This window comes from Podarcis pityusensis (genome assembly GCF_964106645.2).
Source record: "Podarcis pityusensis genome assembly, chromosome: 3".
NCBI classification, from domain to species: Eukaryota; Metazoa; Chordata; class Lepidosauria; order Squamata; family Lacertidae; genus Podarcis; species Podarcis pityusensis.
Genome location: NC_138026.1, coordinates 32,023,936 through 32,037,585, shown reverse-complemented (window position 1 = coordinate 32,037,585; position 13,650 = coordinate 32,023,936). Strand labels below are relative to the sequence as shown.

Here is a 13,650-nt window from a genome sequence, read left to right as displayed (position 1 = left end):
GGTGCAGCGACAGCAGGAGGCCCCATTAGCTAAAGTGGTGCTTCAGGTTAAGAACAGTTTCAGGTTAAGAACGGACCTCCGGAACGAATTAAGTTCTTAACCCAAGGTACCACTGTATATGAAAACCTGCTGGAAGGGAGGAGCAGGGAAAACTTTCAGTAGGAGTTAACCAAAGTTCAGAGGGGCGAAGGTTTTTTAAAAATGTAGTTATTCTAAGGACAATGTTTTTAGTCATTTACGGTGGAACGGTAACCCTGCCGTAGTACAGCAGCGATGGAAGGAATGTAATTTCTAGGAGCTTAACCCTCATTTTATTATCCTGTAGACGTCCAGTTAAGTTGACTTCAGATTCAAAGCCAAGCAGAGGAAACATAAACCCTTTTGGGTGACAGGAAAGGATGGGAGGGAGGGGTCATTTTTAAAGTGCCCCAGAGCGCAGGCTCCAGACTCTCTCATCTACAGTGGCAGCAGGGTCACACTTGAAACTTCTGTGGCTAGCTAGGACTTCTCAGGTGAAATCCATTTCCCCTTCCCCCTGCCTTTTCTCATTCTTTTCAAGAAATATTCTCGTAGACATTGTGCTGGTCAGTCCTGGGAAGGCTCTGTTGCTGAGAAGGGTAAGGCTGCTCTCTAATCCTGTTCTTATTGAGCTGATTAGCTTTCTGGGTTTCTGAGCGTTCCTAGGCAGTGGGGTGGTGGTGTTCCTTCTATTTAAGAGCTGAAAATGCCCTGGGATGAATTGCCTCCAGGCTACAAACTTAACGTGGCCAGCTATAGCTATGGGGAGGGGTGGAGGCCCGAAGGAAAATGAAGTTGGCAAAGGTTTTCCTTTAACCGCGTGTTTTCCTGTACAGTCTTTGACAAGTAACTTGGTGAAAGTTTGCTCCAAGAAAAAGCCGCAAGGACTTTTGCTGCTAAAATTTCACAGGGCTGGCGGCTCTTCCCTGCTAGCATGTCTCTCGAGTCGTAAACAAACAACGGTTTTAAATATTGATAAAATTTGGGTTTTTTTATTATTATTTTTAAAAAACCTGAGCTACAAATCCTTACATAGATCTCATATTAAGCTTTAAATATGTAAAGGATACTTGGCTGTCTTTAAATGTTCATTGCACTTGCCAAAGGAATATCGGCATAGCCAGCTAAGAGAGAATTGATATGTATCCAAAGCATACTGGCTATTTTCAACCTGTACCGATGAAATAAACAGATTTTTTTTTAGTAATGGAGAACAGAAAGGGCTGCAAATGTATACCTGGCAATATTTCTTCTTTTCTCCCTTAAAAAGAATTAAAACCCCAAGCATGAAATGCACTTTAAACTGGACGTGCCTTAAAATGGCAAGCGGCTTTGAGAGACCCCAGAGAGCGATGCTATTCTTGGAAACGTCCCTGATAGCTTTCAACAGATGCAGCTTAAGGAATGCAGCTTGGGGGGGAGCAGCTGACCCGCCACTTTGGCAAAGTGACATTCTGGGACCTCTGCTCATTCTGGTACGCGGGCAATGGCTGAAGCTTCTAACACACACACACACACACACACACACACGATCATCTCGCTTGCACATAGCTGCCACCTAGCAGGAGGGACTGGGTGATGGGTGGACGCCATACCCCCCTGAAAGAGGAACTAACCATTCCTTTCTATACTTAAAATGCTGAATGGCTCGTGCTTTTTAAAAACTGTGTGCAAGAAAGCGCTAATGCAGATGGTACTCCAGTATACAGCATTGCTTAACCCTTGCCTGTTTTAACATTTTGCAAAATAAAAAAATCCTTCCAGTAGCACCTTTAAGACCAACTAAGTTAGTTCTTGGTATGAGCTTTCGTGTGCATTTTGCAGCGCTCTTTGACTCGCAGGGGCTTATTTCGGGCTGCCGATGCACTCGTTTGATCTAAGATGTTCATTACATCTTGATTTTCCTCTTCCTCCAAGCAGATCAAATGTGGTATACAGCAATGTCCTCTCCCTTCGCTATTCTATCCTCAGGACTGACTCTTGGAGTTTGGTTATGCTGCGATAGAGTGACTGGTCCAAAGTTATCCTCTAGAGAGGATTTGAACTCAGGTCCTCGTCTACCTTATCTAGAGCATCCAAATCCATGTAGGTCGATGCTTCACTCTGTCACATACCCTCCAACACTTCTCCATAGCTGTCAACATTTCCCTTTTTTTAAGGGAAATTCCCTTATTCCGAATAGGATTCCTCACAAGAAAAGGGAAAAGTTGACAGCTATGCATTTCTCCGATGAAAATAGGGATGTCCCATTCCATAATGATAATTTTTGCTATTTATACCCCACACATCTTACTAAGTTGCCCCAGCCTCTCTGGGCAGCTTCCAACATATAGAAAAACAAAATAAAACTTTAAACTTTTTAAAAAAATACTTCCCTATACAGGATTGCCTTCAGACAGCTTGGGCGTCAGATAACTCCATACCCTTCAAAATTTCTCCAGTGAAAATAGGGACACCCTAAGAAAAGCAGGACATTTCAGGATCAAATCAGAAACTGGGATGACTTCTCTAAATCAGGGACGTCCCTGGAAAATAGGGACACTTGGAGGGTTGGTCTCTCATTGGTCCTCCACCAACCCTACAGGCCTGAGTTGTCAGTGATATTGTGGGTTGCTGGCTTTCTGCTTTTGGCATTACAACAGTTTCACCCAGCCTGGTGCCCTTCAGTGCTGTTTGAGGTTGGCATAGCACTTGTCTTATGAGGAGGAAGAAGCGACTGAATTATTCAGGAAAGTTTCCCATGTCATGTGACAGAGCACTCAGCTGGAAGTCTGGATCAATTCATGGTGAGAGTTATGACCAGAAAGCTGGTTTGGTGAAAACCAGAATGCGCAAATCTACAAGTGTTTTGTGTAGACAAACTGTAAATTAGGCTTGTCTGCAATTGCTCAAAAGATAAATCCTGTTGATTTCAGTGGGGCAGATGTAAATAAATATGGAGGTCATCCATAACCATTCTCCTGCCATTACAAGTAGGATTTTCTTTTGCTTCCCAGGTGGCGCTGTGGGTTAAACCACAGAGCCTAAGACTTGCCGATTAGAAGATCAGCGGTTCGAATCCCCGTGATGGGGTGAGCTCCCGTTGCTCAGTCCCAGTTCCTGCCAACCTAGCAGTTCGAAAGCATGTCAAAGTGCAAGGCATTTCCGTGTGCTGCTCTGGTTCGCCCGAAGCGGCTTAGTCATGCTGGCCACATGACCCGGAAGCTGTATGCCGGCTTCCTCGGCCAATAAAGCGAGATGAGCGCCGCAACCCCAGAGTTGGCCATGACTGGAGCTAATGGTCAGGGGTCCCTTTACCTTTACTCCTGGTCCTTTGGTGGAGCTCTATATAATTTAATACCAATTCAGATCCCCAACTACTACATGGTCTGAAAAGAAGGGAGGTTGTCGATTTCAGCTGAATGCAAATTAAACATGTGCTGTGCTCAGTGTTGTATGGCACTTGCCACATGGACAAGGAGTGAAGAAACATTACTTGTCATGAGGAAAACTGTCATGTGAACCCATCTTAAAAATTCATCTATGCTGTTCTTGTATTATTATTGGATTTTTTACAGTGCATTTATTGTATTGCCATCTTTCTGCTCCTTATGTTAATGTGTACCATTTACTATATTTTGGTTTCATAATTTCTGTAAATTGCTTAAGGATTTTGTCCAAAGATGTTAAGCTGTATATAAAATGTCCTGACCATAATTAAAACAGGTTATTATTATTATTGTTATTATTATTATTATTATTAAGTAAGTAAATTTGGATTCCGCCCTACACAATATAAAACACAAAATACATAATAAAAACAAAACAAGCCAATGATCTCCCTTCTCCCCAAGCAATTTTTTAAAAATACAATAAACTCTTTTTTATGTGCAACAAAACAAATTGAAAGACTATAGTGGGCCTGTTCTACCCAATTCAGTAGTAGTTAGGTGTAAAAGAGCCACAACTTTCAACTTGATTTATTATTTCAGAATTGTATGTTTCTTTTTCACTGTTATCTCTTAGTCTAGTCATGCTGTTTTGGAGGAAAATAATTACCTCAGGCTTTAGCAGGCCGCTGAGTCTATCTACAAAAGAGAAGAGCAGTCTGTTCTTACATATGAAGGACAGAGGCAGTCTCCAGTTTAAGTGAAGAAGTCTTCACACTCCCAATCCCGAAACATACTGATTTGGAACTTCAGCCAGTGGGACTTGCTTCGTATTAAATGTGCTTTAGGACTGGGCTGCGAATCCTATCTATTTGTCAGCTTGTCCACACTACAAAAAAAGAAAAAAGAAAAAAATGGGGCTCAAGAACAATGCACAATTTTCTCGTGTTGTGGGCCCAGCAACCCTGTGAAGCAGATTGGTCTGAGAGATTTATTTATTTATTTTAAAATTTTATATACCCCCTTTTCTTTATGTAGGTCCCAAAGCAGCTTACAATCATGATATACATAACTTAAAACAGAAATTAAACCTAATTTTGAAACCGCCTATATAAAATAATGCTGCAAAACATCTCAGAAGCATTCAGGGTGCAAAAGCCTCCAAAAATAAAACCTGATTTGACCAGGCATCTGAAGCTCTGTAGGGATAGTGCCCATGTATAACTTCTTGTGGCAGGGAGTTCCGCTGAGTTGGACCCACAACACTAAAAGCTCAACATGTGAGTCAGATTCTGGCCCACAGCAAACCACTAATAGGGCTCCCTGCCATGATCTCAGTGTCCAACTTGGGGTGTGTCAGCCTTTCAGTAAGCATCATAGCTTATTGAACTCCCTTCAAGTTGAGGTCAGACAGGCCCACTCCCTACTGAACTTCTGAATATATTTTTATTATTTCAGCAGGCATTTAAATTGATGTTTGATTTTGTAATTTCAGCTGGTTTTTCTTTTTGGTATTATATTTTTACAAACCACTTGGGGAGTACGAGTTTGACACGAGACACTGAGTAGATACAAACCACCATTTACCAAGCAATATTTATTCACTTGCATGAGGTTACAGATGTGTGTGATTGCGGAGTTTTCCGTAATCTCCTGCTGTTCCACTTTTCTTATTTTTCTGTTTCCTCTTGCCACCTGCAAGGACACTTTGCAGTCATTTTCAGTGAGATGCTGAAAACCAACGCAGTGAAATACGGGTCTAAAAGTTGTCCTTTTCTCCTTCTCCTTCTCCTTCTTCTAGCTAGCTCCTGGCTGTGATATTATATTGCAGTCATGGCGCCCAAGAAGAAGAACGTCAAAAAGAGCAAGGTGGATATCAATGAGCTGACCATCATCGTGGAAGATGGTCCTCTCAGCAAGCTGAACGGCTTGAACGGCCTTTTGGAAGGGGGGAACGGCTTCAGCTGTGTCTCGACTGAGGTTTCCGATGCTCTCTATAGTCCCAACCTTTTGGAAGGGCTGTGCAGGATGAGACTGGAGAACTTCCTCTGTGATTTAGTCATTGGTACCAAAACAAAGTCTTTTGATGTCCACAAGGTGGTGATGGCTTCCTGCAGTGATTACTTCCACAACATCTTGAAGAAAGACCCATCAACTCAGAGAGTGGACCTCAACGATGTGTCTCCCCTGGGCCTAGCTACTGTCATTGCATATGCCTACACAGGAAAGCTCACTCTCTCGCTCTATACTATAGGTAGCATCATCTCCACAGCCATCTACCTTCAGATTCATACCCTTGTGAAGATGTGCAGTGATTTTTTGATGCAAGAAATCAACGTGGAGAATTGCATGTATGTTGCTAACATCGCAGAGACATATGGACTCAAAACCACCAAGGAAGCAGCTCAGAAATTCATCAGAGACAACTTCATTGAGTTTTCCGAATCGGATCAGTTCTTAAAGCTCACTTTTGACCGGATCAATGAACTTCTTGCAGACGATGACTTGCAGTTGCCTTCTGAACTCGTTGCATTCCAAATTGCAATGAGATGGCTGGAATTTGACCAAAAAAGAGCAAAATATGCTGCGGATCTGTTAAGCAACATTCGCTTTGGTACCATCTCTGCCCAAGACCTGGTGAATTATGTTCAGACTGTACCAAGAATGATGCAAGATGCAGATTGCCATAGACTTCTAGTAGATGCCATGAATTACCATTTGCTTCCCTACCACCAGAATACATTGCAGTCTAGGAGAACAAGGATTCGTGGAGGATTACGGGTCCTGGTTACGGTTGGGGGACGCCCAGCTTTAACAGAGAAATCCCTTAGCAGAGACATTTTATACAGAGACCCTGACAATGGATGGAAGAGGCTTACTGAGATGCCTGCTAAAAGCTTCAACCAGTGCGTCACCGTGATGGATGGATTCCTCTACGTGGCAGGTGGAGAAGACCAGAATGATGCCAGGAATCAGGCTAAGCATGCGGTCAGCAATTTCTGCAGGTAACTGGTTATTTATAGAGGTAGTATGTTCAGCACATAACAGCTCCGGAGGGGGAGGGAGAGGGAAATGCAGATGCATAAACAGCAACGGAAGAACAATCTTGATTGAGGTTGTTGTTTTTAGCATAGGTGCCTGTGATTGACAAATGCCATCCAAGCCATGCCAAAAGGGAATACAGTGGTACCTTGGTTTACGAACTTAATCCATTCCGGAAGTCCGTTCTTAAACCAAAGCGTTCTTAAACCAAGGTGTGCTTTCCCATAGCAGCGGGGGGGGGGGGGCTCAATTTACAAATGGAACACACTCAACAGGAAGCGAAACATGTTCTGCTTCCAAGGCAAAGTTCACAAACCAAAACACCTACTTCCGGGTTTCCAGCGTTCTTAATCCAAGTTGTTCATAAACTAAGCTGTTCTTAAACCAAGGTACCACTGTATCTGCAAAGGTCGATTATTATTTTTGGAAGGAAAAAACAGCCAGAAAAAAATGCCTTTGTGACAAAGTTAGATTAACAGCGTCCCTATTTATATGTTTACAACAGGGATGTTGCAAAGAGGAAAATGCATGTACAAGCATGCTAGCTCCACTCCCTGTTTCCATTGACATTTGTATGTTCAAGGGTGACTGTCTCCTGCAGGAAAGCCTCCTGCAGCCATGGAAGACAATGGGGACACCGCAAGCAGGCTCATGCACGCTCCCCATTCGTTGTGTGTTTAAGTCCCCTTATGAACGCCTGAATAACTCAAATGTCTCGGATGATATGCATGTTGGATAAGACTCAAATGCTTCTCCACCCAAGAGCTGTTGGTGCTTCACAGTTGGCGTACTAATTTGAAATAGGATTAGACAGGCACGTTTTCCATTTCTTTGTCATAGTAATATATTTACTGGCCTATATGTAAGTGCATGAGACTCTTAATCTCAGAGTGACGGGTTTGAGCCCCACATTGGGCAAAAGATTGCATTGCCCCTTGGGGTCCCTTCCAACTCTACAATTCTATGATTCTAAATGGTGTAAGGTATTGAGTGCATTTGCTTTATTGCCCTACAACTGGGGTGTGGAATGGGGCTGCAGATGTTTATCCCATTAGTCCAAGCGAGACAGGGGTGCTGGGAGTTGTAGTTCAGCAACCTCTGGAGGGACAAAGGTATCCCTCACCTGGCCTACAACATGGATAAGGACCCATTATCTTCTTTCTCTCTTTGGGTTATATTGCCAATATTAAAGTTGTCAGTGGGCCATGCTCAGGAGAATAAACACAATCTTTTACGCACAGAAAACCGCAAACATACTGGGAGCCAGTATCCGATGATAACGGAGGTGTGGGGTTAATGCATCTGGGCTTCTCAAATGTGAGGGGTGGTGATCGTGTGATGGCGTCACTGATTTCCCAACATGCACTGCATCAACACTAAACTAGGAACTGTACAGGGTGTAGAAATGGCTGTGTTTCCCAGACAGTTTTGTGGTCTATATATCATGTTTCTGTAAATGATGGTCATATGGTGTATGGTGGAAAGATTTGCACTGGTAGCCTCTTATGACCAGGCAGCCAGAGCTGGGTTAGAATGGCCATTTACTGTCTTGCCAGTGAGCGGCAGTTGCAGCCCAGCGTGGCATCTCCTCTCTCCGCCAGATGAGTAGATTTAGATTGTTTCCTTGTCTGCTCCTGTGGCCGCAGAGGCTCATGGGTTCCTACCTAACCCATCCTTCAAATGAGCCAATCCGTGGTGGCCCGGGGGAGGGGCATGGCCATCTACTTAGCCTGGCCAACCACTCAGCACAGCATCCAGTCGGCTGGGATGCGACCGTGTTAATCTTAACATGAAAACCATCCAGTGCTGGAGATCTAGGTTTGGGGAAAACATTTGGACAAGGTGTTCTCAGTAAGCTTCAGTGGACCCATGCCCACATCTTGTCTCGATGCATCCTTCTCCCTTTGGGCTTAATCAACATCACCTCCCACAGAAAGAAGGCAGAACAAAGAGCCCTTGTTCCCTCTGCTCACTTTGCCATTGCTTCTTCTTCTTGCTCCTGCCTGCTCACTTGCTTGGCAATGGCAGGCAAACAGGCAGAAGCAGTAAAGGTTTCAGGAGTTGACCATGATCCCCCTGCTGGCAGGGTGTGCCTTACCAGGTGCGCAACAGTGCTGATCTCTGACAGAAGCCCATAAACTCCCTTATTTTTAATTATTTTTTTAATGCGAACATAAATAATTATACAACAAATCCTTCTCATCCTCCAAGTTGGTCATTCAGATGCAAGAGAGGCATCCTTAACACTGCCTGCCTGAAATGGCTTAGGAGATTGGGAGCTGTATTTAATGAAGTTTTACTCAGAGTAGACACACCAAAATTAATCATCATGACTAAGTTAGGCCCATTAATTTCAGTGGGTCTACTCTGAACTGAACTTCATTGACTATCACCGATGGGAAGGCCAGAAGCACCAAGAAAGGTGAGTTGAATAAATGAATACATGACCAATTTTTATTCAAACATGATAAAACATGATGGACATGGGTAGGGGGAAAAGCACACAGACTTTTGATCCTGTCCTTACTCTAAGGAGCTCAGGGTGGTGCACATGATTTCTCTCCCCCTTGCCCAATAATCCTGTGAGGTAGATTTGGCTGTTGGCAGGGGCGAAACTAGATTTTATTCCACCTGGGTCAAAAACTCTCCCATGAGCACTTGCACACACACACACAAACAGGGTGGGAGTCTCAATGGTGCCTCTCTGGAGGCTTCAGCCAGGGCAAAAACCCAGCTAGCCCCTCCATAGCTATGGCACTGGCTGCTGGTGGCACTGCTGCCCCAGGTCTTATGCTGTTTATTATAAATTCCCCGTTCTTCCTCCCAGAAGGTCAGAGTGACTTATGCTTGGCTCCCAGGCAGAATTGCATTGAGTGTCTTGATTGCACATCATGTACCTATTTTGCTGAGTATTCATGCAGAGCATATGGAATGAGAAAATAACTCCCTTCGCAGTTTTCCCCAACATGTGTATATGTAGCAAAAGAGGCAATGTGTACGATCCCTTAAATTGGGGCAGCGGCTGTAGCTCGGGGGTACAGCACATGCTTTTAAGATGCCCTGGCATCTCCACATCAAAGGATTGCAGATTGGCTGAGGAGACAAAACTGGGCTAGATGGGCAAACAGTCTGGGCTATAAGGCAGCTTCCTCACTGTGAATCTGAGGATGCTCATGAGGCAAGTCCTCCTGCAATCCGTCCGCACTGTCATGAACATTCCTTCATTTCTTCCATGTATCTATAGGGATGTTAGAGGAAATGGCTTAGTGAGTTCCATGTATGGATGCCAGTCTTATATGAGGATCACCCACAGGAGAGCAAGGTGCCCTTATGTCTAGATTCTCATGGATTGTGGTTTGTGGCAAAGATGGATGGTTTCACCATGGTTTTTACCATGCTTGTACCATTAAACGTGACAGGCATTCCTACTCTCAGATACTATTTGATATGTGTTTCTTTCAAAGATATCCACCCAACACATTTAAAACAGAGACACATTTCTAGCAGCCATGCAGAGAGCCTTTACATTTCCATAGGTTCAAGTCAGATGTGATGCTACATTGGGGGGGGGGGGGTTGGCCAATTATTTTTATTGATATTCCATGATTTTTAACAAATCCTCATCAAATTAATACAAATTCAATATAAATCTAAACACTGACTTCCCTCCCACCCCAGATGTCCCCTCTATTTTCCTCCTTCCTTTGGTGCTCCCAATAAAATAACTTTTCCTACTATCATTTCAAAATACATTCATCCCTTCTGCCTACACATCACCTGTTCAATTACCAGTTTCTGCTGTGGCTTTTATACATTGTTATAGCCTGTCCTCAAAACAGTAGAGTAGAGTAAATTCTCTTCTATCTCTCTATAAGAGTCGTTCATCAGTTTTCAAACATTTCCTTCTGATGCCTCTTGAGTAAAACTTTGCCTGAGAAAAACAGATCTTGCTTCTTCCCAGACAACATGCATGCGTTCCTCCTTAACATGGCTTTGAACATTGTTGTCTGACATCTGGCCCCAGTAATCAACAATTCAGCCTCACTGGTGCAGTGTGCAGAAGGTGAAAATGAAACCCCTAGAATACTTTGGTATAAATATATAATATACATCCCTCCCACAACGCTGCCAATCTCCCAGCGTCACCCACCCTTCACATTTTGCCAAACTGAATCCTCAGTTTTGCATACATTAATAAATAAACACAATCCATATCTCCTCTTTTCTGTCTGAAAGTCTCAGAAGCCGTCAGGATGGTACACACTGTGGTCCATCCTATCCCTTTCACTGTTCTTATTTCCATCTTCAGCCTTCAAGGGCTGATATGGATTTTGCTGAGATTACACATTGCTAGCAGTCTACTCTGTCTTTGGGAAGGGGGAAGCAGACAAGTGAGGCAGGATTTTTGATGGGACTGCCCCAAGTGGATTGCAGCTGTTATTACCCCTGGAAGGATAGTGCCCATTGGCATCAATGGGCATCAATGGGAATATCCAGGGCACTTCAACCACTGGTTTGGGAAACAGTGTACACACATTATGCTGCAAATTTTTTTTTGCTTCTAACATTTCACCTTCCTTATTCACCTAACCTTATTCCAAACTCTATTCAGGGACAGGCCTACCACTGGCTAGTTCCCTAATTTAAGACAAAACAAGCCTTTAAAACAGAACTGGACCTTGGGAGCAATCCAAACCCAAGGTCTACTGGGATGACCAGAGTTTGGAATAGGTGTATCCGTAGCTGAGCCAGGGCTCAGCCAGAGAGACACCGGGCTAAGTCCTGGCTCTGCCCTGCTCAGTCAAGGCAAGTCCCCCAAAGGGGGTGTTCTGGGGTACTGGTGGGGGCAGGGCAGGATGGGGAGACTTACTTCATTTCAAAATCCATTCAGCTTGGTCACATGACATAGCAACCCCAACCCCATGGAGGTTACACACTGGCAGAAAGGGTGATGTGAGTTGAAGTGCGAAAACTGAAGGACAACTGTCTTCTCTTCTGTATCCAGGAAGTTCAGATCAAGTCGGTTTGCTTCAAAATGGGGACTGAATGAAAGCCTCAAACATCCCTAAGCAGAAAAGCCATTTAGAACTGCACTGAGGATTCAGTCTGATTGCTGGAATATTTTTTTGGGGGGGGGGCGTGTTTAAGCACTGCTGATAATGTTATTACCTCTCATTAAAAGGCTTTAAAAGGTATCTATCCATATTTATCTTTCCTTCATCTATTCCATCTTGCAAAGTCCATCTACACGGCTTAACATAAGAGCTCGTAGTACAGCAGAACTGACAAGGAAGAGTCTCCTTGATGTTGGTTTTGCTAATGAACAATCCCTGTGGTGCTATATTGAATAGTATTTAATCCTTTGCTCCCATGCCATTTCCAGCACTGTAAGTCACACACTTCCAGCTGTTATTAGCTCTTCTGAGATGGGGCAGTGGCATATGAATAGCAACTGTACTGGAGAGATGGCGTTGTTTAGCAGGCCATCTGTGCTTCAAATTTCACCTCAGCCATTAGTTCAACAGGTACCTTGAAGCAAGCTGATCTCTCTGTCATGGCCATTATTCATTTCGGACTGAGTTTATGCCATCCACTCACTTGTTATGGTTAGACGAGCCTCTCTGTCTCAGCCTCTTTCTGAAATATGGGGACGATAATATTGGCATACCTTACAGGGTTGCTGAAAGGACTAGTGAGCATTAATCTTAAGTATTATCATGTACTGAGGGGAATATAATGGAAATCAAATTGCTCTTCCTTTATATCAGTCCCAGAGCCATGCTTAGGCTTGATAATTTTGAAATTAAATTATTTACTTCTGGTCATAAAATTATCATTCAATGGACACTAAATATGAAGCATTAAAAGAACGCTCCATATTTTAATTTTAATTTTGTAAATCCAGTATAGAACATATAATTCTAAATGTTAACGCTGTGTTGAATTGTGGCTACAGGATATAAATAATATATTTCATAACTTGAACCTGCAAATATATTTATATGCTTTAGAATACTTTATAGGCTTATATATCCAGAGTATTTTTTTTGGGGGGGGGGGATTCAGTCACATACTGTCAAATGCATGTTAAGCAAGTAAAGTTCATTTGGCATATTTGAACTGCTGCTTCTCCCCAGAAGCAGACTTTTTGTGATTATAAAATGTGATGGGAAAATGCCCTAGAAACATGGAACAGCAACTGCTTGATGCAACCCTGTATAACCTCCCCACATGCAACTTAGAATGAACACTCAATAAATAGCTGACATAGTCTAACCTCTTGATCAACTTTGTATAAACAAATCTGGCAAATGCTTGGCAAACAGGTTGTCTGGAAACAGCCACTATGTCCAAATTAAAGCAGGTCACAAACTTTTTTTTCTTTTTGTAGCTGAAAGCAGAGTCAGAAGAGAGAGGAATATAGCGATTGAGGAACCTTATTTTATTTTATATTATTACAGAGTCGTAGGCCCTTGCAAGACAACTAAACAACAAGGCTGATATTATTTTCTTTTGAATTAATACTTTCTTTCCTGCTTCTTAGAATTAGCAACATATAGCAATGCAACAAATATTCCTATTCTCACAGGGCAAATTCTAAGGATGTAGCCATATTAATCTGTTGCCAAGAAAACAGCAAACAATCTTGTGGCCCCTTTAATAACAAACAGGTTCATTGTAACATAAGTTTTTGTAGATTGCAAATGTTACAAATCAGACTGGCTAGCAGCAACTATATTGCAATTGGAAGATTCCGTTACCCAAATTCTGAACATTTGGGCTAGTATATTTTCTGAAGTTACTATAAAGCCAGGATTTTAATCCTGCCATTTCCTCACTGTTATCTGAAGCATTATGAGTAGTGCTATTGGACATTTTAGGAAATGGATGAAGGTGTTGTAAATATGACCTGAGAAGCCAGACTTGTTTATAGTGGCCACAAGAATGCCAGGACCGAAATTCTGATCCCAGAAAGTCAATAGAAAATACTCCCTCATTTCTTGTGTGATCCAACCAGACAGCCTCTTTCTCTTGCCCCTCCTCCCAATTTTACAGTAAATTATAAACCACCTTAGGTGCCTTGGCAGAAATTCAGCATATAAAGTAAATGAATAAATACATAAATTTTACGTAGTTACATACAAATAACAGATGGGCTCATTTCACAGAGAATATAATAAAATGTAATGAAACTAGAATATGTTACTCCACAATGTGCCAT

The 13,650-nt window shown here is 42.7% G+C and overlaps 1 protein-coding gene across 5 annotated transcripts in view; it reads left to right on the top strand.

The window, feature by feature from the left end:
* The first annotated feature begins 423 nt into the window (after nucleotides 1-423).
* Nucleotides 424-13,650, top strand: part of KLHL31 (kelch like family member 31) — a 23,197-nt gene continuing 9,970 nt past the window's right edge. For 3 of the 5 annotated variants that reach the window (XR_013983728.1, XR_013983729.1, XM_080998004.1), the window contains exons 1-2: nucleotides 439-617; nucleotides 5,188-6,391. Coding sequence is in view for 3 of the 5 variants with exons in the window: in XM_080998004.1 (XP_080854130.1) it covers nucleotides 5,220-6,391 (1,172 nt within the window). In the remaining 2 variants the exon portion in view is untranslated. Of the gene's footprint in view, nucleotides 618-2,651; nucleotides 2,805-5,187; nucleotides 6,392-13,650 lie in introns of those variants that run through there. The other 2 variants (XM_080998005.1, XM_080998006.1) reach the window with 2 other exon arrangements.